This window comes from Triticum aestivum, chromosome 2A (assembly GCF_018294505.1).
Source record: "Triticum aestivum cultivar Chinese Spring chromosome 2A, IWGSC CS RefSeq v2.1, whole genome shotgun sequence".
In the NCBI taxonomy this organism is placed as follows: Eukaryota; Viridiplantae; Streptophyta; class Magnoliopsida; order Poales; family Poaceae; genus Triticum; species Triticum aestivum.
Genome location: NC_057797.1, coordinates 722,011,837 through 722,039,537, shown reverse-complemented (window position 1 = coordinate 722,039,537; position 27,701 = coordinate 722,011,837). Strand labels below are relative to the sequence as shown.

At 41.2% G+C, this 27,701-nt stretch overlaps 1 protein-coding gene across 1 annotated transcript; it reads left to right on the top strand.

Annotated features, from left to right (window-relative positions):
* On the top strand, positions 1-27,701 carry LOC123186208 (putative disease resistance RPP13-like protein 2). Its single transcript, XM_044597993.1, has 3 exons — positions 1-394; positions 9,923-10,138; positions 25,112-27,701. Exons 1-3 carry the CDS (start codon positions 129-131, stop codon positions 27,360-27,362), a joined length of 2,733 nt encoding a protein of 910 aa, XP_044453928.1. The 5' UTR covers positions 1-128; the 3' UTR covers positions 27,363-27,701.

Here is a 27,701-nt window from a genome sequence, read left to right as displayed (position 1 = left end):
AAGCGACCCATCAGCTCGCCCTACACCTACATATAGCGAAACACACATGATTCTCCATCGTAATATAATATTTATCCTTCACAGATCACGGGGAAACGAAGCACGCACGCCAAACTAAAGCTGTGGCCATGGCGGACGCGCTGATCGGGCCGCTGGTGGGGAGGCTCCAGGAGCTGGCGCTGAGCCAGGCGCGGGCGCTGGTGGCGGTGAACAAGGACATCCGGAGGCTCCGCGACAAGCTCATGTTCCTGCAGGCCTTCCTCCGGGAGGCTGACGCCAAGCGCCACCTCTTCTCCGACGAGATCACCAGGGTGTGGCTGCAGCAGACGCGCGACGCCGTCTTCGACGCCGAGGACGCGGTCGACCACTACTACCTCCAGGTCGACATGTCAAGGTAAATTCTTCCTCCGTTATGAATATAAAGAGTGTGTCAGTTATACTGCATGTACTTATAGTGATTTTCACTGTCCGTACACACTCTGCTTTCAAAAATGCTACACCTATATAACCTGCTACGTAATGTTACATTTCTTTCCTTCCTACACTTCTTTCCTTCCTACACAAATTATCCCCCTAAATTTCACGAGGTGGGTCTGAGCCCTTTTTTCTTCCAACTAAAACAAGCCAGATTAGCGCCTACGTACTTAAGTTTCGTAAGGATATTTACGTAGATATAGTGAAGGCCTCCTCCGCTCTTCATGTGGTCTGAATTTTCCTTTCCTTTAAAAAAATAAGAAATACCCCCAAGCTCTGCATCATTTAATGCACACGTCCAATTTTTTTAGTAAATACTGTGTAGTAGCAAGCTTCAGCAAAAAAAACTACAAAAGTCCAAAAGACACAACTGGACAAAATAACCATCCAAACCGGTTATACATATCCCGTGCTACCGTCTCCTCTTTCAGTGGTTGCACCCACAAGCCCTCAGGTCTGCATATCAAAGTAATGACCATGTACGGATCCATCCAGACGCTTTGTAAACAACCTGCAATTTTTTTGTAAGTTAAATATTGGACTCTATCCCACCTAGCTAGTTACCAAAATAAATTTGATATGCTAGCCAGCGGAGAAACATTAAAAGACACATGAACAGTACACCAGGCAAGTTTGGCCAGCGGGCATGCTAGAAATAGATGATGAATTGTTTCCTCTTGGTTACGAAAACAACATTGTTTACTACCTTGCCATCTACGCTTAGCCAAATTGTCCTTGGTGAGAATCACATCCTTATGCACAAACCACATGAAATTTTTTATCTTTAAAGGGACTTTGATTTTTCCCTATATAAACGCAGGGATCGGACAACAGGTCCAGTGTTAATCAATTCCGTGTACATTAATTTAATAGAGAACACACCCCGAGGAAGTTAATCTCCATCAAAAATAACCAGGCTTGTTAGATAAGGTGACCTCCATCAACCTTCGAACTAAACTAAGCCACGCAACTCATCTGTCCCCAACCAGAGAGCTCGTCTGAACTAGGTGTTCAAGGGAACCGAGCCCAATATTGTGCTCACATAAGAGTTCTTAGGTTGTACAATATTACAAAGCATTGAACATTGTATAGCTAGAGGTGTATCCCAAACCAAGTATCCTCACAAAATCTAGTGGTGCGTCCATCTCCAATAATAAACTTTACTATATTAGAGAAAGTAGCCTTAGTCTTCATTAAGCCCTTCCAAAAGGGCGAAAGTTTCATCTGAGCTGAAACTTGAGGCAAAGTCTTGGAGTGTAGGTATTAGTTACGCAATAACTGTATCCACACTTCATCTTCCTTAAAGGATAAATGGTATACTCATTTACTAAGTAGACATTTGTTTTTCATTTCCATATTCCCTATGCGCAAACCTCCTTGGTCTTTCGTAAACAAAATATCCCACCCTGCTAACCTATACTTTGTCTCATGCTCATCACTCTGCCAAAAAAAAAACCATGATCTATAAAAATCCAATCTTTTCCGGACTTCTACGGGTACTTCAAAGAAAGAAAGCATGAACACAGGCAGACTCGTAAGCAACCGAGTGCAAGGACCAGCCTACCTCCATAGGACATAAGTTTGCCTTTTCAACAACTCAGCTTCATTTCAAACCTATCGTCAATGCATTTCCACTCTTTATTCGTTAATCTGTGGTGATGGATCAGTATCCCCAGATAACTAAATGGGAGAGACCCAATCTCACACCCGTACAACTATCTATAATTATTCTTTTCCTCTTTGGCGTGTCCAAAGTAGAATAAATCACTTTTGTGGAAATTAGTTTTGCTCTTATTGTGGCTAATAGTTGCTCAAATAGACACAAGACCATCTTCATATTTATCACCTTGTCCATATGATGTTCCATAAAAATAATAGTATCCCTAGCATAGTGTAGGATCGAGACTCCCTAATCCACAAGATGTGGGATTCACCCTCCTACATGTCCATTCTCTTTTGCTCTACCAATTAGAATCGCTAGCATATTAGCCACAATAAGAGGAACCGGGGGTAACGAATCTCCCTGATGCAGTCCCTTCTGGAAGAAGTGAGCCATGTCATCATTAATCTTAACTCCAACGCTACCTCCTTGTATGAAGGAGTGAGCACTTAACCTTATCATAGGCCTTCTTAAAATCCACTTTGAAAATAACTCTGTCAAGTTTCTTTGAGTGAATTTCATGTTAAGTTTCATGGAAAACCACAACACCCTCTAGTGTGTGGCGTCCATGCATGAAAGCAATTTGATTCGGCTGAACCACAGTATGCGCAACCGTCGTTAGGCGATTCATACTGACTTTGGTAAAAATCTAAATATAACACTAGGAATACAAATGGGTCTGAATTGGACATGGAGTATCTAATCTCAAGCACAAATGCACCCCTATATATGAACAATAAATTCTCAAGAAAAAAGTAGTAAAAATCAAAACAAAATCTGAAGTTTTTAGTGTATTAACATCAACAAAAGTTCTAACATCCTGCAGAAATTTCACTTTGGAAAGACATCTTTTTTTGCGAATCACTTTGAAAAGACATCTGTGGGTCCTATACAAATATTCAAAATTTTGGACTAAAAAAAGACTCATTTTCGAGCACCCATTTTTTGTTTTTTTGGCATACACCTCTACGGATGTTTTTATTCAGGGCAGAATTTTGTAGGATGTTATAAAACTTGTTGATGTCTGTCCAAAAAATAGATTTGTTTTCACTATTTTTCCAAATTTACTATTCATGCGGGTGCATTTGTTCTTGATATTAGAGTAACACTTTTGGTCTGAATTGCACAATTGTAACGACCTCTTCTTTCTTAGGCAACATAGTAGTTATCCCATTAAGCTTGAACAACTGGAGCTCACCATTAAATAAGTCATGAAACATAGGCATCAAGTTCCTTGATAGTGGCCCAACCCCGCCGATAGAATTCCACAGGGAATCCACCGGCCCAGGTGCCTTATTATTCTTCATCTGCAAAATGGCCTCGTGTACCTCCTTTTCGATAAAAGGGACACTCAACACCTAATTCTCTTCCAAGCTTAACTACAGTATATCCTCCACTGATTTCTCATACAAAGAAGCAAAATTATCCACCGGAGCACCAAAAAGTTTCATATAATAATTGGAGATGTACAATTTAAGGTTCTCTTGACCTACAATTGTACCTTTATCTTGTTCAAGTTGGAAAATCCTCCTTTTCCTATATTTTTATTCGCAATAAGATGGAAAAAATGAGTGTTCTTGTCACCTCCTGTAACTCATTTAAGCTTTCCTTGTAGTGCCCATTTAATATCTTCCTCTCTAACAAGCTTAGCTACACTCTCTTCAGCTTCTCAGTTGGCCGCGTTGTTGGCCATATGGAGAGGATTTGTCTTAGCTTTAATATCAAGTTCATCGATCAGGAGGAGAATTCTTTCTTTTTCCATCTTATAAATACCACTTGCACTCTTAGCCCAACCCCGCAAAAATTGTCTAAGATGCCTAATTTTAAATTGCCATCTTTCCACATTAGTCTCCCCTCTAGTTTCTTTGCCCCGTTCCCTGGCCACCATTTCCAGGAAATCCTCCCTTTCAACCATGATAACCCATTCCCTGGCAAATTTGCAAGGAAGTTGGGTTTGTGCTCAAGTTGTGCTACCCCATAAACCACAACCAACGCCAATTGAAAACCATCAATTTTCAAACGCACATTTTACTTGCTTGCAAACTCGCCCACCACCATCTTTTGAACATCAAGAAAACCCTTATGGACCCCAAGTAAGATCCCGACAGATCTTCCTCGACAGTGGTGGAGGACAAAACTTTTTTGAGGTGGGGCAAACTATAAAGCAAAATATTTTTTATGCAAAACCAAGGTAGACACCAATACTGCACACCAATATTTTTTATATGATCTCAATAAGGAAGCTTTAATGCCTATGCTGGCTGCCGCTAGGGTTCGTGTCGAGCAAGAGTCAGGAGACTGGCATGGCATTGTTGTTTCCTTGATGAACGATTGGATCGAGCGGGGGCATAAGGTTTCTTTTTCTTTTTGAGAAATCTGCGGGGGCATAAGGTTGTGCGTGACCCAGTCCATGACGTGACCTGCTAGTTTTTTGGGGGAAATAACGTGACCTGTTGGTTGCTATGGCCCAATAAGATTTATAGGATTCATGCCTTCATGGTCCAATAAAGTGTTTCACTGTGATTTTTAGCGATCGACAGATCGTATACGTACACCTAGATAAAAATTACGAGAAATCAAGGTAGGGCGAGCGCCTCACCTCTCCCTGCCGCATCCTCCGTCTGTGTTCCTCGACGAAGGAGGCGGTACCAAATATAATCTAGGCCTCCCAAAATAGTACTCGAGAACCAAGAAGAAAAGTTAGATCTACCGATCTCTAACAGAGCCATAAAATCCAACTTTTACTCTCTAGAAGTATCAGCTATTAGCCTACGTTTAGCCAAGTTGAGAAGATATCTGATATTCCAAAAGATTCCTCTCATTTTCATCATGGGGTTTCTTTTTGAACTTAATCATGTTACTACGCCGTACCACGGAAAGATCATAAACCTTGAATGTTTGCGCATGCACAGGTGTTGACTAAGATGCACGAAACCGAAGTCTGCATGACCGTCATTATCACTAGTGTCCCCATGAGTGTGGGAAAGATCCACATGATCTTAAAAACTGCTGAAGACTCTTAGGTACAAGATCCTCACATAAATACTCAATAGCTTGAATACCTAGCTCACTAACTTCACTCTCCTGCAAGAGCTTCGTTGTCGTTATATTTTTTAGCATGAGCATAACTTGACCAGCCTCGGAATCTAATAACTCATTAATATACATCACATCCTCTTGACCGTTAGACCCAAGAGAAACCCCAATAGACACTCCATTATGAAAAAACTCCTCTGAAAACTTTAAAACAGAAAACTTTGTATGGACCGATATACCTATGGTGGTTTCAATGTCATGAAGTTTGGTCGCCTGCATGGCCCATGCCATTTGTAGCGCGTCAGCATCAGGTTGTGCTTGAATCCATTGACTCACACGCCTTTCTACTGAACGTGGATCCGGGATCCTGCCAAAAGCCACCACATCTGCCTCCTACACGGTGACTGGAGAAGCACCAATCTATGACAAGACTAGTGATACCACTAGTTCTGACGCACACACAACACCCTCTGTAACTGCTGGTGCACCAATAAGTCGACGCGCCCTTTAGTCATCACTGTTTTGGTTGTCATCTTCACAGGAGTAGCAGCCAAACCAGCTATCGGCCTAGCAGCATTACCCATCAGTATAGGGGCTGGCCAAGTAGCACGTGTCGATGAAGCAACCACAACAATTGGCATAGCATAGGCCGGTATAGCAAGAGACAGTCTAGGAGTCTAACCCGGGGATGATGAGAGGGAGGCCTCGGGCCTCGGCTCTTGCTACTCTCCTAGGAGTTGTTATTTCCCCGGAGAGGAGGGTGATGTAGCACAACAATAGAAAGTATTTCCCTCAGTTAAGAGCCAAGGTTTATCGAACTAGTAGGAGTCACTAATCTAACAAGTTTAGCAGTACCTATGCACAAACAAATAAATTACTTGCACCCAACAATGGCAAGGGGGTTATCAATCCCCTAGTTCTTGCTAGCCACAAAATTAAAAGCAAATAGTGACAGGGCAAAGTGGCAAGAAAGTAAAAAAGCAATTGTAGGAGTTTTTCTACTGCTAGAAAATAGACCCCGGGGGGCATATGTTCACTAGAGGCATCTCTCTCGGAAGGATGTTGGGTAATTGACAGAATAGCGCAAATTACTGATCGACAATTGACGAAATAGCGCAAATTATAACTATGATCATTCATGACATAATCTCACATAGGCATTACATCCGTGATAAGTAGGACATTAATCCAACTGCATCTACTACTATTATTCCACCCCAAGATCGCTATCTAGCATGCATCTCAAAGTATTAAGTTAACAAAAAACAGAGTAACGCGATAAGCAAGATGACATTATGTAGACAGAAGAAAACCTAGCAATAAGATTGACCTCATTGTTTTATCCTTAGTGGCAACAATACAAAGATGTGTCTTGTCCCTTTCTGTCACTCGGATATACAAATCGCCGCCAGATTGAACCCACTACAAAGCACCTCTCCCATTAAAGATAAATCAATCAAACTTGGCCAAAGTAGATAGATAGATCGGAGAGAAATACAATGCTATAAAATTAAGCAACAAAGAAACTTCAAAAGGTTCATATAAATTCAATGAACACTCTAATCATAAATCCACATTTCATCGGATCCCAACAAACACACCAGAAGAATTACATTGGATGGATCTCTGACGAGATCATTGTGTTGAAGATCGCGTGCGCGCGCGCGCGAGAGAGAGAGAGAGAGAGAGAGAGAAGAGAGAGAGAGAGAGAGAGAGAGAGAGAGAGAAGAAGAAGAAGAAGAGAGAGAGAGAGAGAGAGAGAGAGCTACTACTATGGACTCATAGGTCCTTAAACAACTACTCACACATCATCATGGAGGTAGTAAGGTCGATAAAGATGGCCTCCCGAATGATTCCCCCTCTGGCCGAGTGCCACAGTAGGACTCTAGATGGGATCATGATAGAACAGAGGCTTGCGGTGGCAATAAAAAAATTCAGGTCTCGCTCCGAGGGTTTTGGAATATATGTGAATTTGTAGGCCAAAGGTTAGGGCAAATGGAGCATCAAGGGGCCCACAAGCCACCCCAGTGCACCCTACCCACTAGGACGTGCACCCTGGCTTGTGGCCCCTCATGGGTCTTCTGTTCTCTCCCCGAAGCTTCTAGGTCTCTTGTGTTCCAGAAAAAATTGTCAAAGAGTTTCGTCGTGTTTGGACCTTCGTAGGTATCAATTTTATATAAAACCAAAAATAAGCAGAAAACAACAACTGGCTCTAGGCACTGGATTAATGTTAGTTCAGAAAAATAATGTAAAATGATGGCCAAAGCATGTAAAAATGATAATATAATAGCATTTAACAATAAAAAAGATAGATTTATTGGAGACGTATCAGCTCCAACCCCACCAGCAGGCCAGGTCGACCAACTATGTTCAACGCATGGACCTTAGGAATGCGTCCCAGACGCGCCACCGGAGAGGTTGCCTGTCTCGATCTGGAGTCCCCCAATCACGCCACCAAAGTAACTGGTGAATCGGGAGGGGAAAGTGGTGGAGCCTCTTGCTCAGCTAGATCCCTCACATGTCCACAGAGGATCCATGCATGGATCTATGAATTGTCCTCCTAGGAGAACGGAACTCCATACATGAATTTATGTCAATTTCTGTGAGATAGATAGAGGAGAAAGAAAAAACTTGAGACCATACACATTGGATTTGCATCGCAGCAAAAACTCCATAGTCCAACCACAAACCCGAAGACCATGGACAATAATCTTTTTGTGGAGATACATGTGAGATCACAACAGTCACAAAACTACAAAATAAAACCTTCAAGAAAGCATCATTACTCACACGTCAACATTGGATGCTCCAACCAAAGGCAAACCTTAGGAAATCATGTCAAATTAGAACTTCGAGACAAAAAAAGCTAGACTTACGCATAGTATTTACAGAAGTAACAGCACTCTCCCTCCACTAATCTCTTCCTCCCTGAATTCAGGGTGGGCCGGCTTCCCTCCTAATTCCCGATCAAAACAACTCATGTCAGCCCGTCTATAATCATCCGTAAAATCCATCATTCAAGACTACACCTTGAACAAGGAAACAAATGCATACATCGAGCTTCCCCATCTTTCCAAAAGGCTAAATCATGGATTTCCAATGGAAGACAATACAATCTAGATGTCAATGACCAAGTACCATCCCATCTATGTGAATCTGCTCACATTGAAGTTGCCGACCGAAGAAAAGTTTGTTAGAAGTGAATACACCATCCCATCTTTTCTGGTTGTTGCCACACAACCGTCTGGTCGAGGATAGTCATGTGTGAAACAGAAGGACCTAGTAGCCTATACCACCAAATATGCTCAGATGCCATGAATTTCTTGGCTCCAGATCTGGCCAACAGTCATAGGCGATTCCCACCAAACTGCACATCTGCAGCTCCACATGTAGTCTGACACCATGGCTGCACCATCACACCACTGGTCGCCCAGAGATTAGCTCACGCGCGTGATGATCAGCACCACGCGGCGCATGCCCACGCCTGCCAACATCGCGCCTAGCTTGACGCCCCCATGCCTATTAGATGCCACGCCTGATTTCTTGCCTCCACACAGCCAAAGCAACCATGTGCTACTCTTCCCCTTGAAAGGAAAGTTATCTCTCTACTACCATACATGTGCACCTTCTATCCTCAACATCCGTTTTTGCATCGAAGTTCATGCGTACAAGTTTCTATTTTTTGTTTCTCCCAAATGAAAAACCATTTGGATACAAAACTTTGCATATCAATATCACACAAGCACTACCATGTGCCATTTTTTCCAGGTTTTTTGGCTCTACAAAGTATTTTAAATGATGCAATTTATTCAAAATTTGTAATTTGACAAATTTATGTTTCATCAAGAACATTATATGCACAGAGTGGCACTTGTGTATCTTCAACCTACAAGTTTCAAGCTCAAATGTTCTTTTTCTTGGAAGAAACAAAAAAGAGAATTTCTTTATAAAGATAACACAGATCTTGATGGAAACTAGATGGCCTAGATAGAAGGTGTAGATGCATAGTACGATAGAAAATCTACACTCGGAGGGGCACCTATATATAGTACTATTGTTCAATGTATACTATGAAAAGGAATGCACGAGAGGGGTCGATGCCATTGGAGAATTAGAGTGTACTTGTGGGTAAGAAGAGTACACTATACACAACTATCAAATTAGATAGCATATTGGCAAACCTTGATCACATTGAACAAGGAACATGTGATGGTGATCTAGTGCATGCTGCACAAGGTGCCCTTTTCCTTGGCAGACTTTCCTCAATAATGTGTATTGTACTATTGTACTGCACATTAGTAGGGAAGGTACACATCGGTCTGTATGCTACGTGTCGCCCATCTACGCCACCTCTGGAGACCACAGAGCATCAAGAAAATGGGAGAGATGGCTAAGGGAGGGAGAGTGGCCGAAAGAGAAATGAAAGCGTGGTGGTGGTGCGGGCCCATTATACTATGGATTGTCATATGCATCTTATTTTCTAGGGTTGAATAGCACACCGCTCATTTCCATTATTGCATAACAGGAGAACACTTGCCCGAATCATGACCGGTGGCTATGGAGTGCTGATATAGACGCATGATGCTTTAGATTTCCGCTTTTAGTTTACTTTCACCATGTAGATTTTTACCATGTTAGGATTACAATTAATATTTGTGTAGTGCTTATAGGCTCTACAAGTTGTAAACGTAAATTAATTGTCTAATTTTCACATATAATCTAATATTTTTGGTTGCAAATTTTTGTGTAAAGGTATCCATGGTGGGCTCGTCCAAGTATGAGATATGTTGCAACCTTTACAACACAAGTAAGCATGCGACACAAGCTATCTGCAAAAGTAAAGGATATCAACTCGAGGCTCGAGGACATCATTGAAAACAAAGACAGATACAAAATGGAGCTCAATAACACGAAGTCGGAATTAACATGGAAAGCTTCTACATCAATATCCTATGCCCATAGAAATATGTAAGTGCAATTGAACCTTCATTTAATTATAATTTCTATGATTAGTTTGCTGGTGGTTAGTGTGGTGATTATAACCTCTTCCCGTTAGGTTTGAAAATTCAGGCTTGATTATCATTTATCATATACTACCTCCGTACCAAAATAGAAGACGTTTATGTAGGCTAGTTTAGCCTGCAAAAACGTCTTATATTTTATACAGAGGTCATATATCTCATCATTATGGAATTATCTCAATGGTTGTGTGTGTGTATGTTAAATTAGATGCTTAAAACTAAACCCTCCATTTTGTAATGTAGTGTTTATCAGTTTTCTCAAAATTTAAGCTTCTCGACAATGTCTATAGAGAAAGTAACTATATATGCAATACTAAATGTATACCCTATGAAAATATATGTCATAATGAATCTAATTGTATTGGTTTGCTAATAGACGGTGATAAATTTTCTATAAACTTGGTAACAGTTTACAAATTTTGACTTTAGAATTGGAGGGAGTATATGTTTGAGTATGTAGCATATTTATCTACCTATATGTCTATCTTTCTATATTATATAAGTATGAGATATTATGACAAAATTATGACACTAATAAGTGAAGACAAAAAGGCAAAACATTAATTTAGTAGGACCGAGTTATGATATCTTATATTGATCTACAATATCAATTAAGCAGAGTTTAGTCATGTTAGCCATGAGAAGTAGATTTGGTTCCATGCTTGTAGCTTGTTCAAAGAAAGAGCACAAGTACTTAAATCTACACTTATCAAAGAACATATGGAGGAATCAAGTAAATGACATTGGATTATGATGGCTTTAAACGATAAAAAGGAGAACTAAACGATTACGAATAAATAAAATTTGATTCCATGTTTAAATTTTTATGTAGAAAAGTCCAGTTATGTTTTGATGCAAGTGTAACAAGATCATGAAATATATATATATATATATATATATATATATATATATATATATATATATAACAACCATAAATTTAAACTCAAACACGCATAAAAATACGTGGCTTGCAATATAACTTATTCTACACCCATGTGCGACTATTTCCTTTATATGGAGTATGGACTCTGAAAGATCGTGGATGTCGCCTAGAGGGGGGTGAATAGGCGTTTTAAAATAATTATGATTTAGGCTAGAACAAATGCGGAATAAACCTAGCGGTTAATTTGTCAAGCACGAAACCTAAAACAACTAGGCTCACCTATGTGCACCAACAACTTATGCTAAGCAAGATAAGCAACTATGTGATAGCAAGATATATGACAAGAAACAATATGGCTATCACAAAGTAAAGTGCATAAGTAAAGAGCTCGGGTAAGAGATAACCAAGGTACGCAGAGACGATGATGTATCCCGAAGTTCACACCCTTGCGGATGCTAATCTCCGTTTGGAGCGGTGTGGAGCCACAATGCTCCCCAAGAAGCCACTAGGGCCAACGTAATCTCCTCACGCCCTCGCACAATGCAAGATGCCGTGATTCCACTAAGGGACCCTTGAGGGCGGTCACCGAACCAGTACAAATGGCAACCCTTGGGGGCGGTCACCGAACCCGTACACTTTGGCAACCCTTGGGGGCGGTCACCGGTACCCGTCAAATTGCTCGGGGCGATCTCCACAACCTAATTGGAGACCCCGACGCTTGCCTGGAGCTTTACACCATAATGATTGAGCTCCGAACAACACCAACCGTCTAGGGCGCCAAGGCACCCAAGAGGAATAAGCTCTAGGGTGCCCAAACACCCAAGAGTAATAAGCTTCTCAAACTTCACTTCCACGTATCACCGTGAGAACTCAAACCGATGCACCAAATGCAATGCCAAGGGCACACGGAGTGCCCAAGTCCTCTCTCAAATCCCACCGGAGCAACTAATGCTAGGGAGGAAAATGAGAGGAAGAACAAGAAGGAGAACACCTAGAACTCCAAGATCTAGATCCAAGGGGTTCCCCTCACATAGAGGAGAAAGTGATTGGTGGAAATGTGGATCTAGATCTCCTCTCTCTTTTCCCTCAAAAACTAGCAAGAATCCATGGAGGGATTGAGGTTAGCAAGCTCAAAGAAGGTCAACAATGGGGGCAAAAACAAGCTCAAGAGATGGGGAACCATTGGGGAAGAAGAACCTCTTAAATAGGTCCCCACGAATCTTCCCGTTATGTACAGAATAACATAGGAGCGGTACAACCTCTATGAGCACCGGTACAACCGGTAACAGGCAATAAGCGGTACAACCGGCCCACAACCGGTCCACAACAGAGACCAGTCCGGTGGTAGAGTGGTACATGACCGGTACAACCTCCGGACCAATTCTGGAACGGTACAACCGCTCCAAACACCGGTTGTACCGGTCAAGCGATACAACCTCTCCATGGGCCGGTACAACCTCTGTATGTAAAACAGGCAATATCAAAATAGCCACAACTTTTGCATACGAGCTTCGAATTCAACGAAACCAAGTTTGTTGGAAAGCTAACGACAAGGGCTAACACAATATTGAGAGAAATGTCAATAAGAAGCAAATGAGAAAAGGACCATAATAAAATGGTGAGAACCCTTCCTCGGAAAAGATCGGTAAAACCTCCAACACCGAAAACATCATAGAAGATGCATGCGAACTCCGTTTTCGATGAACTCAAACTTGTCATCAAGATGACCATAAGCTCTAAGACTCACAAATGGAACCAAACAAGAACCAAGAAAGATGATGCAAGGATGCAATGGTTTGAGCTCTCGACTAATGATACGATCAAGCTACTCCCTAGAGAGCCCCCCTTGATTGTACGGCAATCAATCCTACAACCCGGTCTCCCAACTACCACTATGAGACCGGTAAAATAGAAAACCTATCAAGGGCAAACCTTTGCCTTGAACATAGTCCACTTGAGCTAGATGATGACGATCTTGACTTCCTCAAGTTGGACCACCTTTCTTGATTGTGTTGGCTTGATGAAGACTAGTTGATTGCTCCCCCATACTCCACTATGGGTGAGACACTCTTTGGCACATCTTCACAATTCCATTGACACCACAATGGACGGCAAGCTTCAAGCTTGATTGCTCCCCCATACTCCATTATGGGTGAGCCACTCTTCGAGTTGCTCCACTTGAACTTGCACACTTCAAACTTGATGACGATCACCACTTGATGTCATCCTCCATGGGTTGTATGAGATCTTCCTCTTGACCCAAGACCATGGAAACATACCTAACCCCACAAAGAACTCTCACATAGACCATGGGTTAGTACACAAAGCATAATGGACAATGCTTACCATACCATGGGATCACTTGATCCCTCTCGGTACTTCTTCTACGCTTTGTGAGTTGATCAACTTGATTCACTCTTGACTTAGTCTTGATCAACATTGAATCTTTCCAACTCTCTTCATTTGGATGATGTCTTGAAGGTAAACATGAATGATCACACAATCTTCTTTTTCAAGACATGCTTGCAATAAGCTCAACTCACACATGACCAATCTTTGGATAATTCCTTGAAAAGCACTTTGGCCATCTCAACTCACACATGACCAATCTTTGGATAATTCCTTGAAAAACACTTTGGCCATCTCATAAACTCCTTGAAACCAACACATGGACTTCAAGACAATCCTATGGACAAATGCTTCAAATATAACTCAAGGCAACCGTTAGTCCATAGAGATTGTCATCAATTACCAAAACCACACATGGGGGCACGGTATGTCCTTTCAATCTCCCCCATTTTGGTAATTGATGACAATCACTTTCAAGAGAGTTTATATAAGGAATTATTTATCACCATGCAATGCAACAACCAATAATGCATGTGTATGAGATGCAAATGCTTAGGTACAAAACCAAAGCAAGAAGAAAAAACTCTCTAAACTTATCCACAAAACTCTCTGAAACTTCTCCCCCATTGGCATCGATTGCCAAAATGGGCGAAAAGCTTAGAAGGCCCATATAAATTGTGTTCCTCCATAAGTTGTGTATTTCTCAACAAGAGAGTGGAATGCCATACACATATCCAAAGATAATACTTGGAGGAAGACCAACTATATTAAGGCACCAAGATTGCTAAAGGAAGATATGCCACAAAGACATAACAAAGAGAGACACAAGCAATCAGAAGATACCAATTGAAGCAAGTAATCAACGGATATCAATTGAACCAACTAGACCAAACATCCTACGTGCCACAAGAATAAAGATAATATGATATGAGCAGAGGATTGTGCTAAAGAAACTAGAGAAGCTCCCCATGATTTGTGCACATCAATAATTTTTGTATTTGGATACAAAGTGCACAAAATAGGATCATAGCTCCCCCAAAATCAATAAAAACTTACAACAAGTGTAAGTGAGCATATAGGAAACAAAACCTAGTAATTGCAACAAACACATGGTTGAGAAACAAGTAAAAGAGGCAACTTAAGAAAGGGCTCAACCAAAATGATGTGTGTGAGTCAAGGCAAAACACTTGAGAAGACTGAAGTACGGATGAGTATTAAGCATCAATAAAGTCTTGAAAGAATGAGGCACACGGTGCAAGGCCTATCATTCCCACACACAACTAGCAAATGGGTTCACAAGCTTACTAATAAGCATATAAAGAACCTATGCTTGTGACAACCCATCGTGAAGATAGAAGATGAAAGCCTCATCAACACGAGGGATACCAATTAAGATGGCAAAAGCCTCGTAAAGATAAGCATGAGGAAATAATCTTCACCACACAAGAGTGCATCAAGATGCAACGATAGAAGACACGCACTCAAGGCAAAAGTTTTCACGGAGCCACCAAGGAAATAACATAAGAAAGACAAGGTGGACGTGAAAGAAAGGATATCAACTAGATATGCAACTTATCTCAAGTGTATAAGATTCTAGGTAGACGAAATCATGATGATATATATCTACAAAGAAGGATGTACACCCGAAATAGTTACAACACGAGGAACAAGATATCCAAAGGGAGGTCATACATATACCAATAAGATATTTGCTTGGGAGCATATCACATGGCTAGATATGGTCTTATTGTATATAAATGAAGTCCACACACAAACAACAAAGACATCACAACTAGCAACAAGAGATCATTGTTGGGATGCTTTGAGAAAGGAAACAAGTATCACAAGAAAGAATGAATAACATGCCATGATACAACCTACACAAGGTTGATGCAAGAAATGTGTGCATGAAGAATATGAAGATACTTGTTACCGAGTTAACATTGGAAGGATGTAGTAGATACCAATTGAAGGTAGATAGTAGTTCATTGATCATCCTAGCTCGACTCCAATAAGCACATGATGACAACACCTTCCTTGTGAGTGAGCCGAGCATCCAATGTATCTCCAATTGTTCCTAGAACAACAACACAAACAAAATGGTACCCAAACTCATTGGGACCAAATAGTTAGAAACACCAACAATACATAGGACAAACTCCACATAAATATGTGCATATAGAAAAGGAAATGAAATTCATGCACATCTCATCCAATTTGAGACTTGGTGGAGTTTCCCCTATATATTGGGTCGAAGAAAGAAAGCATGCCAAAGATACTACATAAAGTTAATATGCATGCTCAAGACTTTCAAGAACCGATACCAAATGACAAAGAAAAACCAAGTGAAGAAAAGATACCAAATGAATAAAACATCACTTGGAGGATATCCATAAAAGATACATCAAGGAATGAGATATCCATTGATACACTCAAAAAAAGGTATCAAACTCCCAAAAGAGAGGATGGTTCCAAACAAACCAAGCTCTCTACAAAGTTCCATGATGGCACAAAGTACCAAAATGAAAACGGCTTGCCTTCCACCAACACACACTTGATAAGGATCACAAGACGAGTGTTTTATAGAAAATAGGATAGCTCCCCCAAGACTAGTGCATTGAGAGAATTTGCATTTGAATACAAAATGCACAAGGTGGGATCACCACTTTCACTATATCTAGAAAACACTAAACAAGATCCACAAGTGGTATGGAAGACAAAGGGAGATGATACAATCCTTGGCAAGAGAAAAGGCAAATAAAAAACAAAAGCCAATGTAAAGATGATCAATAAATTCTACCACAAAAGTGAGTACCAATTGTCAAAAGACAAGAAGTAAATGTAAATAATTCCCGGTGGTAGATAGCAAGGATATCCGACATCATCTTCACACCATACAAAAAGCAAATTGCAACTTGTAGAGCTAACATGCCACCTAGGAACACGATAATTTACAATATCAACTCTAGATGACAATATCTCAAATGTACACATTTTTTAGGCTAGTAATATACACATAGCATATTACTCCCCCATAATGTGATACCAATTAAAGATAGACAACATGCAATTAAAGGATCCAACAAGAGATAATTAATGGACTATTTAGAATTTGAATTTCTCATGAGAAGACATACCACATAGTGACTAGATAAGCTTGCAATATCAATACTAAGTGGTATTCCCCATGTACCCACCTTTATAGGATTGTGAAGTGCACAAAGCACATCACTCCCCCATAATGGGATATTCCATTAATCTCTCACAAGAGCCAACTAAGAAATAAACAAGATGCAAAAGGCTCAACGCATGACACACACGTACATGATGTGCAAACCAACACACACATACTTGATTGCTCAAGATAATCAAGTTGGAAGCACAACATATACAAACACATGCAAGGAACAAAACCAAGACGTGCAAGTGGGCAAGTAACTTTCAATGTATGCAATTGAGGTACAAGTTACCGCAAGGAGGCACATTGGATATAAGATATAATCTTGATGATTCAATTAACTTAGCTTGAGACAATAAGAATGATGAAGTACCCTTAATTCTTCATAATGTAGCCAAGTCTCCAATGACCTCCAACATCACCTATTGATCAAGTTTGAGCTTGTTGGTCCCCAACCAAGTTGGGTCCTAAGAGGTTAGTCACAATAGGCTTGGCTACCCAAATGGTTCTTTGCTTCAACCCACTTTGAGTACCAACAAACTTGGCAACCACATTGCCAACCTTATCCTTCCCAAGAGAATAGACATCGTCAATAATAATTGGGTTGGATAAGTTACCACTAGTGCATGAAGAGGCGAGGTGACCTTTCTCGCGACATAGGTAGAAACGTCTACTCTTCACTTTCTTCTCACTTGATTTCTCAACTTGAGAAGCATAAACTTGAGTCTTCTTGGGAAGAGGCTTTTCTTCAACTTGAGGTTGAGAATGAGAGTGTAATTGTGGCCGCTTCCGTTGTTGCTTGTCACTAATGGGCTTCTTCTTCAATGGGCAAGATCTAACATGATGCCCTTCTACTTTGCACTTGAAGCAAACAATCTTGGCCGAATTCTTGACTTGTTCTTGGCCCTTCCTTTTGTTCACCTTGGACTTCTTCTTCTTGTTGGAGTTGAATCCAAGTCCACCTTTGTCATTGGGGGATTTTTGCACACTCAAGATATTGTTGAGGGTGGATTTCCCTTCATGACTCTTTTCCAAGTCTTTCTTTAAAGAAGTGACTTGGGCCTTGAGCTCTTTGATTTCCTCTACATGGTTAGTCTCAACACAAGTACTAGAGGAAGTATAAACTTCATCGTTAGAGCAATAAGGCAAGGAAAGCAATTCGTCACAAGATGTACCAACATTGTGAGTAGATGAATTACAAGGACTAGCACATGGCAATATAGCATTTTGACTAGAATTAGTGCTAGTATCCACATGAGGCTCACTAGATGTTACCTTAGAAATCATGGCCTCATGAGATATCTTTAGCTCATTATGGGATACTAGAAGATCATCATGAGAGCTTTTCATGGTTTTCTTCCAATTTCCCATAATTGCTAGATAGCAACTCAAGTTGAGCCCGAAGCTCGACATTCTCCTTCAAAATGGATGCTTCACAAGTAATAGAGTTAGTATCCCAAGTATCATCATTAACAACAATAGGAGAGGACACCTTGGCAAGCTCTTTTAAGTAAGAAGCTTCAAGTTGAGCATGAGACTCGGTGAGTTTGATGAGCTCACCCTTGATGACTCTTGAGCCATCTTCGAGGTGCTCAAAATCCTCAAGGAGTCTAGCATGAGAAACTTCAAGCTTAGCATTTTTATTTTTGAAATCATTGGCCACCTCAAGTGCTCTATCATGAGATTCCTTTATTCTAGATAATTCTATAGCAAAGGTCTTGTCAAGAGATTCGGATGAGGTTTGTTCATGTTCAAGAGCTTGAGATAGCTCTGCGATCTCATTTGCGTAATCACGCTCATGAGCTTCCATTTTCTCAATGGTGACCTCATGCTCCTCTATATGAGATTCCAACTCCTCAATGTATTTCTTGCCTTCAATGGCAATAGACATGATTTCCATGAAGTTGGAACAAGCAAGTTTATTTTTGTGAAGAGCTTTAAAAATCATTTCCCCCTTAGTTTTTAAGGAGGCAACATTATCATTCTCTTCATCATAATCAACATCATCATCACTCTTGCCATCATCACAAGATATATTGGGATTCAAAGTGGGAGATATCTTTGAAGCCTTGGCCATAAGGAAAAATGCAATAGATGATGATGTAGGATCCGTTGAAGCACCATTCAAGACCACATCTTGTTCCATGGGGTGTTGGGTTTCCTCTACATTGTTAGCACAACAATTCGAGGACATATATGCATTTTTATCATGGCAACAAGACATAGTAAACATATCATCATGAGATTTAGTCAAGAAATTTCTACATGATATGCAAGGACTATCAACACAAGCATGTGAAACATTTGGAGTGCTCGAAGTGTTAAAGCCCAAAGAAGGAGCATTGCAATAAGATAGTGATGAATGATCATCCACAATAAACATACTAGCATCATTGCAATGACCAACACTACTCACCATATCATTACCTTGTGGCAAACCACATGTAGGTGAAGTAGAAGAAGTTGAGAAGACTATACGGCCGGATGTGGAGGGAGAACAATCATCCCCACAAAACTTGGACACGCCATATTTATCTTGAAGCTTTGTCCACAACTCATGAGCATCCCAGAACGGCATGAGTTGAAATATAACTACATTGCTCAAAGCATCGAAAAGCACATTAGAAGCTTAAGCATTGAGATAAGAGTTTTTATCATCCTCTAAAGATAATCTTTGGGGATCCTTTGGAGGAGAAAAACCCATATCTACAGTTCTCTCTAAATTTGGGTCCATGACCCTAAAGAGATTAAGCATGCGAATTACCCAAACATCAAAATTTGTGCCATCGAAACTAAGAGTGTCAGACAATCCTAATCCCCTAGTCGACATCTTTACTCTCTAGGCGGTAAAGCCTAATAAAGAGAGACGAGGCTCTGATACCAATTGAAAGATTGTGGATGTCGCCTAGAGGGGGTGAATAGGCGTTTTAAAATAATTACGATTTAGGCTAGAACAAATGCGGAATAAACCTAGCGGTTAATTTGTCAAGCACAAAACCTAAAACAACTAGGCTCACCTATGTGCACCAACAACTTATGCTAAGCAAGATAAGCAACTATGTGATAGCAAGATATATGACAAGAAACAATATGGCTATCACAAAGTAAAGTGCATAAGTAAAGAGCTCGGGTAAGAGATAACCGAGGCACGCGGAGACGACAATGTATCCCGAAGTTCACACCCTTGCGGATGCTAATCTCTATTTGGAGCGGTGTGGAGCCACAATGCTCCCCAAGAAGCCACTAGGGCCACCGTAATCTCCTCACGCCCTCGCACAATGCAAGATGCCGTGATTCCACTAAGGGACCCTTGAGGGCGGTCACCGAACCCGTACAAATGGCAACCCTTGGGGGCGGTCACCGAACCCGTACACTTTGGCAACCCTTGGGGCGGTCACCGGTACCCGTCAAATTGCTCGGGGCGATCTCCACAACCTAATTGGAGACCCCGACGCTTGCCTGGAGCTTTACACCACAATGATTAAGCTCCGAACAACACCAACCGTCTAGGGCGCCAAGGCACCCAAGAGGAACAAGCTCTAGGGTGCCCAAACACCCAAGAGTAATAAGCTTCTCAAATTTCACTTCCACGTATCACCGTGGAGAACTCAAACCGATGCACCAAATGCAATGGCAAGGGCACACAGAGTGCCCAAGTCCTCTCTCAAATCCCACCAGAGCAACTAATGCTAGGGAGGTAAATGAGAGGAAGAACAAGAAGGAGAACACCAAGAACTCCAAGATCTAGATCCAAGGGGTTCCCCTCACATAGAGGAGAAAGTGATTGGTGGAAATGTGGATCTAGATCTCCTCTCTCTTTTCCCTCAAAAACTAGCAAGAATCCATGGAGGGATTGAGAGTTAGCAAGCTCAAAGAAGGTCAACAATGGGGGCAAAAACGAGCTCAAGAGATGGGGAACCATTGGGGAAGAAGACCCCCTTAAATAGGTCCCCACGAATCTGCCCGTTATGTACAGAATAACATAGGAGCGGTACAACCTCTATGAGCACCGGTACAACCGGTAACAGGCAATAAGCGGTACAACCGGCCCACAACCGCTCAACAACCGCACCACAATAGAGACCAGTCCGGTGGTAGAGCAGTACATGACTGGTACAACCTCCGGACTAATACTGGAGCGGTACAACCGCTCCAAACACTTGACCGGTACAACCTCTCCATGGGGCGGTACAACCTCTCTGTGTAAAACAGGCAATATCAAAATAGCCACAACTTTTGCATACGAGCTCCGAATTCAACGAAACCAAGTTTGTTGGAAAGCTAACGACAAGGGCTAACACAATATTGAGAGAAATATCAATAAGAAGCAAATGAGAAAAGGACCATAATAAAATGGTGAGAACCCTTCCTCGGAAAAGACCGGTAAAACCTCCAACACTGAAAACATCATAGAAGATGCATGCGAACTCCGTTTTCGATGAACTCAAACTTGTCATAAAGATGACCATAAGCTCTAAGACTCACAAATGGAACCAAACAAGAACCAAGAAAGATGATGCAAGGATGCAATGGTTTGAGCTCTCGACTAATGATACGATCAAGCTACTCCCTAGAGAGCCCCCCTTGATAGTACGGCAATCGATCCTACAACCCGGTCTCCCAACTACCACTATGAGACCGGTAAAATTGAAAACCTATCAAGGGCACACCTTTGCCTTGCACATAGTCAACTTGAGCTAGATGATGACGATCTTGACTTCCTCAAGTTGGACCACCTTTCTTGATTGTGTTGGCTCGATGAAGACTAGTTGATTGCTCCCCCATACTCCACTATGGGTGAGACACTCTTTGGCACATCTTCACAATTCCATTGACACCACAATGGACGGCAAGCTTCAAGCTTGATTGCTCCCCCATACTCCATTATGGGTGAGCCACTCTTCGAGTTGCTCCACTTGAACTTGCACACTTCAAACTTGATGACGATCACCACTTGATGTCATCCTCCATGGGTTGTATGAGATCTTCCTCTTGACGCAAGACCATGGAAACATACCTAACCCCACAAAGAACTCTCATGTAGACCATGGGTTAGTACACAAAGCGTAATGGACAATTCTTACCATACCATGGGATCACTTGATCCCTCTCGGTACTTCTTCTACGCTTTGTGAGTTGATCAACTTGATTCACTCTTGACTTAGTCTTGATCAACATTGAATCTTTCCAACTCTCTTCATTTGGATGATGTCTTGAAGGTAAACATGAATGATCACACAATCTTCTTCTTCAAGACATGCTTGCAATAAGCTCAACTCACACATGACCAATCTTTGGATAATTCCTTGAAAAGCACTTTGGCCATCTCAACTCACACATGACCAATCTTTGGATAATTCCTTGAAAAGCACTTTGGCCATCTCATAAACTCCTTGAAACCAACACATGGACTTCAAGACAATCCTATGGACAAATGCTTCAAATATAACTCAAGGCAACCGTTAGTCCATAGAGATTGTCATCAATTACCAAAACCACACATGGGGGCACCGCATGTCCTTTCAGACTCTCACCACAAATTTTACTAAAGTATCATTGTCATACTGTGCTATCACCCTAGATATATGACATTTATGACTATAAGATGGTCCAAAATGATTGTCTCAAAATAATCATTGCGGTACACCCCTTTTTCTAGATACCCTGTTCGCATGTTGTCGTTATGTGATGTGTATCTACCATGTAACTACCACTATACGATGACCATATTGATATAGAATGCCTAAGGATATTTTTTGATGCCCAATAATTTAGTTGGGTTTACTCAGGAAATTCTCTGTAAGGTTGATCCAAATAGATATCTAGACTCTACAAGGATAAGGGAAGGTGTCCCTACGACTATGGAAAAAGGAGACATGCTCTAGAGGAGTTTGTGCATACCACTATTGATGACACTTTGACCTTATATAAGGAGTCCAATAAACTCTACAAAGGACAACGAGTTTTGCATCCTCCGGGGAAGATCTCACATCAAGCAACACCATTAGGCTTTATCATCTAATTTATCTTCTGCCCTAGCTACCTTCATAAGCCTAGATCTATATAGGTTGGATGGGAAAACACCTCTCAACTCCTAGGTAATAGATTCATGCCTCGTACAGTACACCCATTTTGATATGTCTATAATATAGATGCTCCTCAAGAAGGCTCAAACATGTATACATTGTGTCTCGAGTCTTCATCGACATATTCCAAACACGACACCTCACACACTCAGTGACATACACAAGGGTATATGTAAGATCGTGATCAACCGGTCATCAATAGCAATCATTGACCATGTATCGATGATTAATGTACCGTTTACTAGAGGTCATGGAAGAGAGTAGAGGGACGGGTGGTGCCCTAAGGGATCTTGATGTTGATGGTGGTGACACGATGGTTTTACCAAGTCATTTCCCTAGATGGGTAGCAAGCCTAAGTACTGCCTACTGAGGTTTCATGATCAGAGCGAGGACTATAATGTCATGGGTCTATTCTAGGCGCTCCCGTGAGTGCTTGGCGGGAGGAACCCCTAGCCAGCCGATCATATCCCCCAGCTCTCCCCTCATAGCCGCCTTGGCGCTGGCAGGCAAAGCCCGGCCAACGCCATCATTGGTAGGGTCTCCCCTCTTCCTCCATTTGGTGTGGATTTGCGCGGGCCGAGGCCATCGGATGGCAGCATGCCACTGAGTATGGGGCAGGGAGGCGCGGCCTCAGGAGCTAGCGGAAGAGTCGCGGTATTCTCTTGGCAACATGAAGAGTTGTAGGCAACAACGATGCGCGTCATGGCAGGCTTGATAGATCGGGCGGCCACGATACCCTCATCCCTCCTTCTCTAGCGTTCTTCTACTCGACCTATGCGTGGATCCAGCTGGTTGAACACGAGATCCAGCCATCCTAGTGGCCGGCGGCGCGAGTTGTTCTCGCGACAGGCTACTTCTCCATGGGAGGTTGTGGCATCTGGATCAAGTGGCATGTCGCGGTTTGGATTACTAGCATTGTGGATCTTCATATCCCTAGGAGGTAGTGGACATGACGCGGTTGTCTCCTCTCCTCACTGGCGCTGGAGTGCCACCGGAGTGGCCACACATGCTTGGGTTGCAGGGTGGAGGCAGATGGGGAAGGGTGCTATCGGCTAGATCTAGTCTCCTTGACCGGTATGGGTTCATTGGTTGCCGCTGCATATGGTGGTGGTGCATGCGTGGTGTGTGCTTTTGTCCATGGTGTATCGTGTCGAGTGAAATGTAACCTTCGAGGTGACCCTAATGAGGACTGACATTCCACCAACGCTTGTACAACCCCCTCCCCTCACCCATATATACATCCAGTCGGTTCTAAAACCATATTACACACACATTTTCTGAGATGTAGCGATTAGTGAAGTGGTTGACTTATCATCATCGGCTATTCAAATGCTAGCATGTGATACATTTATTATAGTGGTTTTTATAGTGAAACCATCTTTGATACATCATTTTTTTTGTTTCCTTGTGTAACCACCCAAAGCTTATGTAGGCTAGTGTGAAACAGAGCATTGTCCTCGTCATAGTAGAGTGCCATTATGCATTGACAAAATATAGATAACAACCCATATGGAAACACATTATAATACAAGCATACAACACACATACAATTGTGTAATTATAGTTAATTGAAGGCATTACCTTCTCATATCTATTTTTCTACTTGAAAATTCTCAAGCCATATCTTTCAGCGGAAATGTGTCATCAATACCCCAGTACGATCTTAGCCTCTTAGGCAAATCCAAACATCCACAAACCATGTGGAGAACTGATACATATAAGGTCATTTACCTTAAGATGGAACCAACGACATCATATCTTCAACACTTATCCCATGTAGTATACTGAATGAAGATTAATATGGTTTATCATATGTGTAGCAACACGCCATTCAAATGTGTAATAGTAATTCACTTTGACAATTACGCTACAATCCCGCACTCAATTTTGGTGCAATACTATTTTGATTTTGTTGTGACCAAAGGTTGGATATGTTGCAAACATATGATGATTTGTTATATTGTTGATAACGTTGAAGAAAATATTAGCATTTTTAACTCAATCCAAATTATCGGTAAATTCATATTGATAATTTGTTCTACCTTTCCTTTGGATTATTACCATACATAATGTTTGAGATCCAAGTGGTAGTATGAGGGCCTTGAAAAAATGTTGCAATCATTACTAAGAAGTAGTTATTTATTAGGCACGTGATCAAGAGAAAATCTGAAATTCCACAAATGCTCGTTATAAGTACATAAATTAAATACTTAATAATTATTTGAATCATGGTTTTTCCATACACAATATGAATTACGAGTAGGTTATTGGAAAGGAAAGTTACCTAGGTTCAACCTTGAATGTTACAAGTCCGTAGATATGATTTATATCGCACTACAATAATATTGAGATGTAAAATGATCCATTAAATTTAACTTCCTAACTACTACAAATTACTAACAAGTAACAATGGTTGAATTGAAGGGATGATTTACTGCCACCACATGTGCCAATACACGAAGGTTACCAAAAGCAACTGGAGAATGTTCTTCTTACTCCCATTGATCATGAGAAACTACAGAGTCAACATCACCATCCGGTCGTGATCTCAGTGTTTGGAAAAAGCGGTGTTGGCAAGACAACTCTCGTGAGAGAAGTATATGATAAAATAGCTAAGAAGAAAATTTTCCCTGTTCATGCTATGGAGAGTTTTGCACCCTATATGACGGCTAGCAATATCATGTGGCAAATCGTTCAAAAGCTGGCAAAGGATGATGAGAATTGCACTAGAAGTGATGTCGACAAAATTTTTAAAGATCAACTAAGAGGAAAAAAATACTTGCTAGTGATAGATGGTGAAGTTAGCAGCACTGAGTGGAAGAACATTCTGCATAACCTCAAAGTTGGTGCTGAAGGCAGTAGAATACTACATATCACACAACATAAACCAGAAGAGCCACCTGTCAGCTATCATCATGAAATCATCAAGTTAGAATCTCTTGGACAGAAGACTGCTATAGAACTGTTCCATAAGAGGCTACTCCATATTGAAGTACAAGATGAAAAATTGCATGAGCACCACCAAGAAATCCACAATATCACCGAAGGGTTGCCACTTGGTATTGTTCTTTTATCAGGTCTTGTACAAACAAAGGAATTTCCTAGTGAGTGGACCAATGTATTTGACTATCTTAAGTCCAGCCAATCAAAGCGACTACACAGGATACTATCTTTGTGCTTTGATGATCTTCCACATGAGCTGAAATGTTGCTTCCTCTACTTTGTTGCATTGCCGGCCAACATCAAGATTGAGTCCCATAGATTGGTGTGCATGTGGATGGCAGAGGGATTCCTAAGACCAAGAGCGGGGAAGACAATGGAGAAGGTGGGATACATCTACTTGAATGAGTTGATTGCAAGAAATCTAGTTAAGCCTGTGCATATGGATGAGGAAGATACATCTAGTGCTGGGAGTATCTTTGTCACCATCCAGAACAAAGTCCATGAATTTTTGCAGTTTGAAGCACAAGAGGCAAGTTTTGTGGAAGTCCACAGCGGTGATGACATCCCCACATTGACAAGTGCTCGTCGCCTCTCTCTACAGAATTCCACAGATAAATATGCTGTCCTAGCCAGTTCTTTGCCGAAGCTACGATCCATCTTCTCACATTTTGAACAAGATGCCAAAGATCCCAAAGAGAATCAAACTTATTTATGTTGCTCGCCTCAAATTAGGGAAATCTCTAAGTGGAAGAGGAACAAAGACATCAAATCTCATATACAAGGATTATTGCATAGATCTGAGTTCCTTCGTGTCATCAATCTACAGGGCATTGAGATTGGTAAGAGGTTGCCAGATGAAATAGGAAATGTTGTGCATGTGCATTACCTTGGAATTACATCTTGTTCATTAGAGGAAATCCCACGATCCATTGGAAGGCTCACTAGTCTTCAAACACTAGATGTGAGGGAAACTAAAGTTCGGGAGCTCCCATTGGCCTTCTGGATGATTAAGACACTAAGGCATGTTTTTGGTAGTTTCCTGAAATTTCCTAAGAAAATTGGCAGGTTGAAGCACCTACAGACACTTGACTCCATACAAATTGATACATTGGAGGAAGAATTGGTTGGGACATTAGGTGAGATGATCCATCTTGAGTACTTAAGAGTTGGGTATTCTCCAGAAGTCAATGTGGTGTCTCTCTCAAATGCTCTAAATAGGCTTGAGAACCTTAGGACTCTGATCATAAAAGGTGAAAATATTCCATCAAGTGTGTTCACTAGCTACACCCATCGCCGCCTCAAGTTCATAGTGCTAGAAGGAAAGCTGGATTTGCCATCTAAGTTGGATGGTGTCTTTTTCCTTCCTAATCTCGTTACTCTTTCACTGGTGAAAACAAGTATATCTCAAGAATTCATTGACAAGTTGGCTGAGCTGCCCTTTCTTGCCACCCTTTCCTTGTATTCCAACTCCTGCAAGGATGACCATCTTGTCTTCTCTGCTGGTGGATTTCGTTGCCTGAAGAAACTCATGATGGATGTGGAAGAACTGAAGAGAGTCGAGGCAAACAATGCGCTTCCAAAACTCAAAGAGTTGGATATTCACTCCCACTATGGTGAATATTATTGTCTCTTTATTAAGGAAAACACAGATAATAAGAAGAATTTTATGGTTGATCTCAAAAAGGAAATTGTTGAAAGGAAAACGTCGATCATAAGAAGACTATTTGGTTGATCTTCTGAAAAGGGGAAGTGTTGACATCTGATGGACAACTCAAAATGACAATCATGAGCTAAAATGGTATGCTTTACCATGCTATATTATTCCTATGTACTATGTGACTACCGGACTCGTTTTATGATTGTGTGTGTGTAGGTGTGTGTTGATATTGTGAACTATGTACTGTGGTAAAGGTTCCATGTATTCACCTCACCAAAGTAGTCAAGCGTGTATAGTGTCTAAGTCTGAACTGATTGTAATATATTTGTTTGTCAGAACTATTGTCAGTGTTGTCATTTATATAAAGTAATCTAATATAATGTGGCACAAAAATACGATGAGCATGTTCCTCAA

What these genes read in the sequence shown, in the direction of transcription:
- LOC123186208 (XM_044597993.1), top strand. Translation starts at nt 129, where the DNA reads ATGGCGGACGCGCTGATCGGGCCGCTGGTGGGGAGGCTCCAGGAGCTG. An exon ending in CTCCAGGTCGACATGTCAAG is followed by an intron (nt 395 to 9,922) that starts GTAAATTCTTCC and finishes TTTTGTGTAAAG; the next exon opens with GTATCCATGGTGGGCTCGTC. An exon ending in TCCTATGCCCATAGAAATAT is followed by an intron (nt 10,139 to 25,111) that starts GTAAGTGCAATT and finishes GTTGAATTGAAG; the next exon opens with GGATGATTTACTGCCACCAC.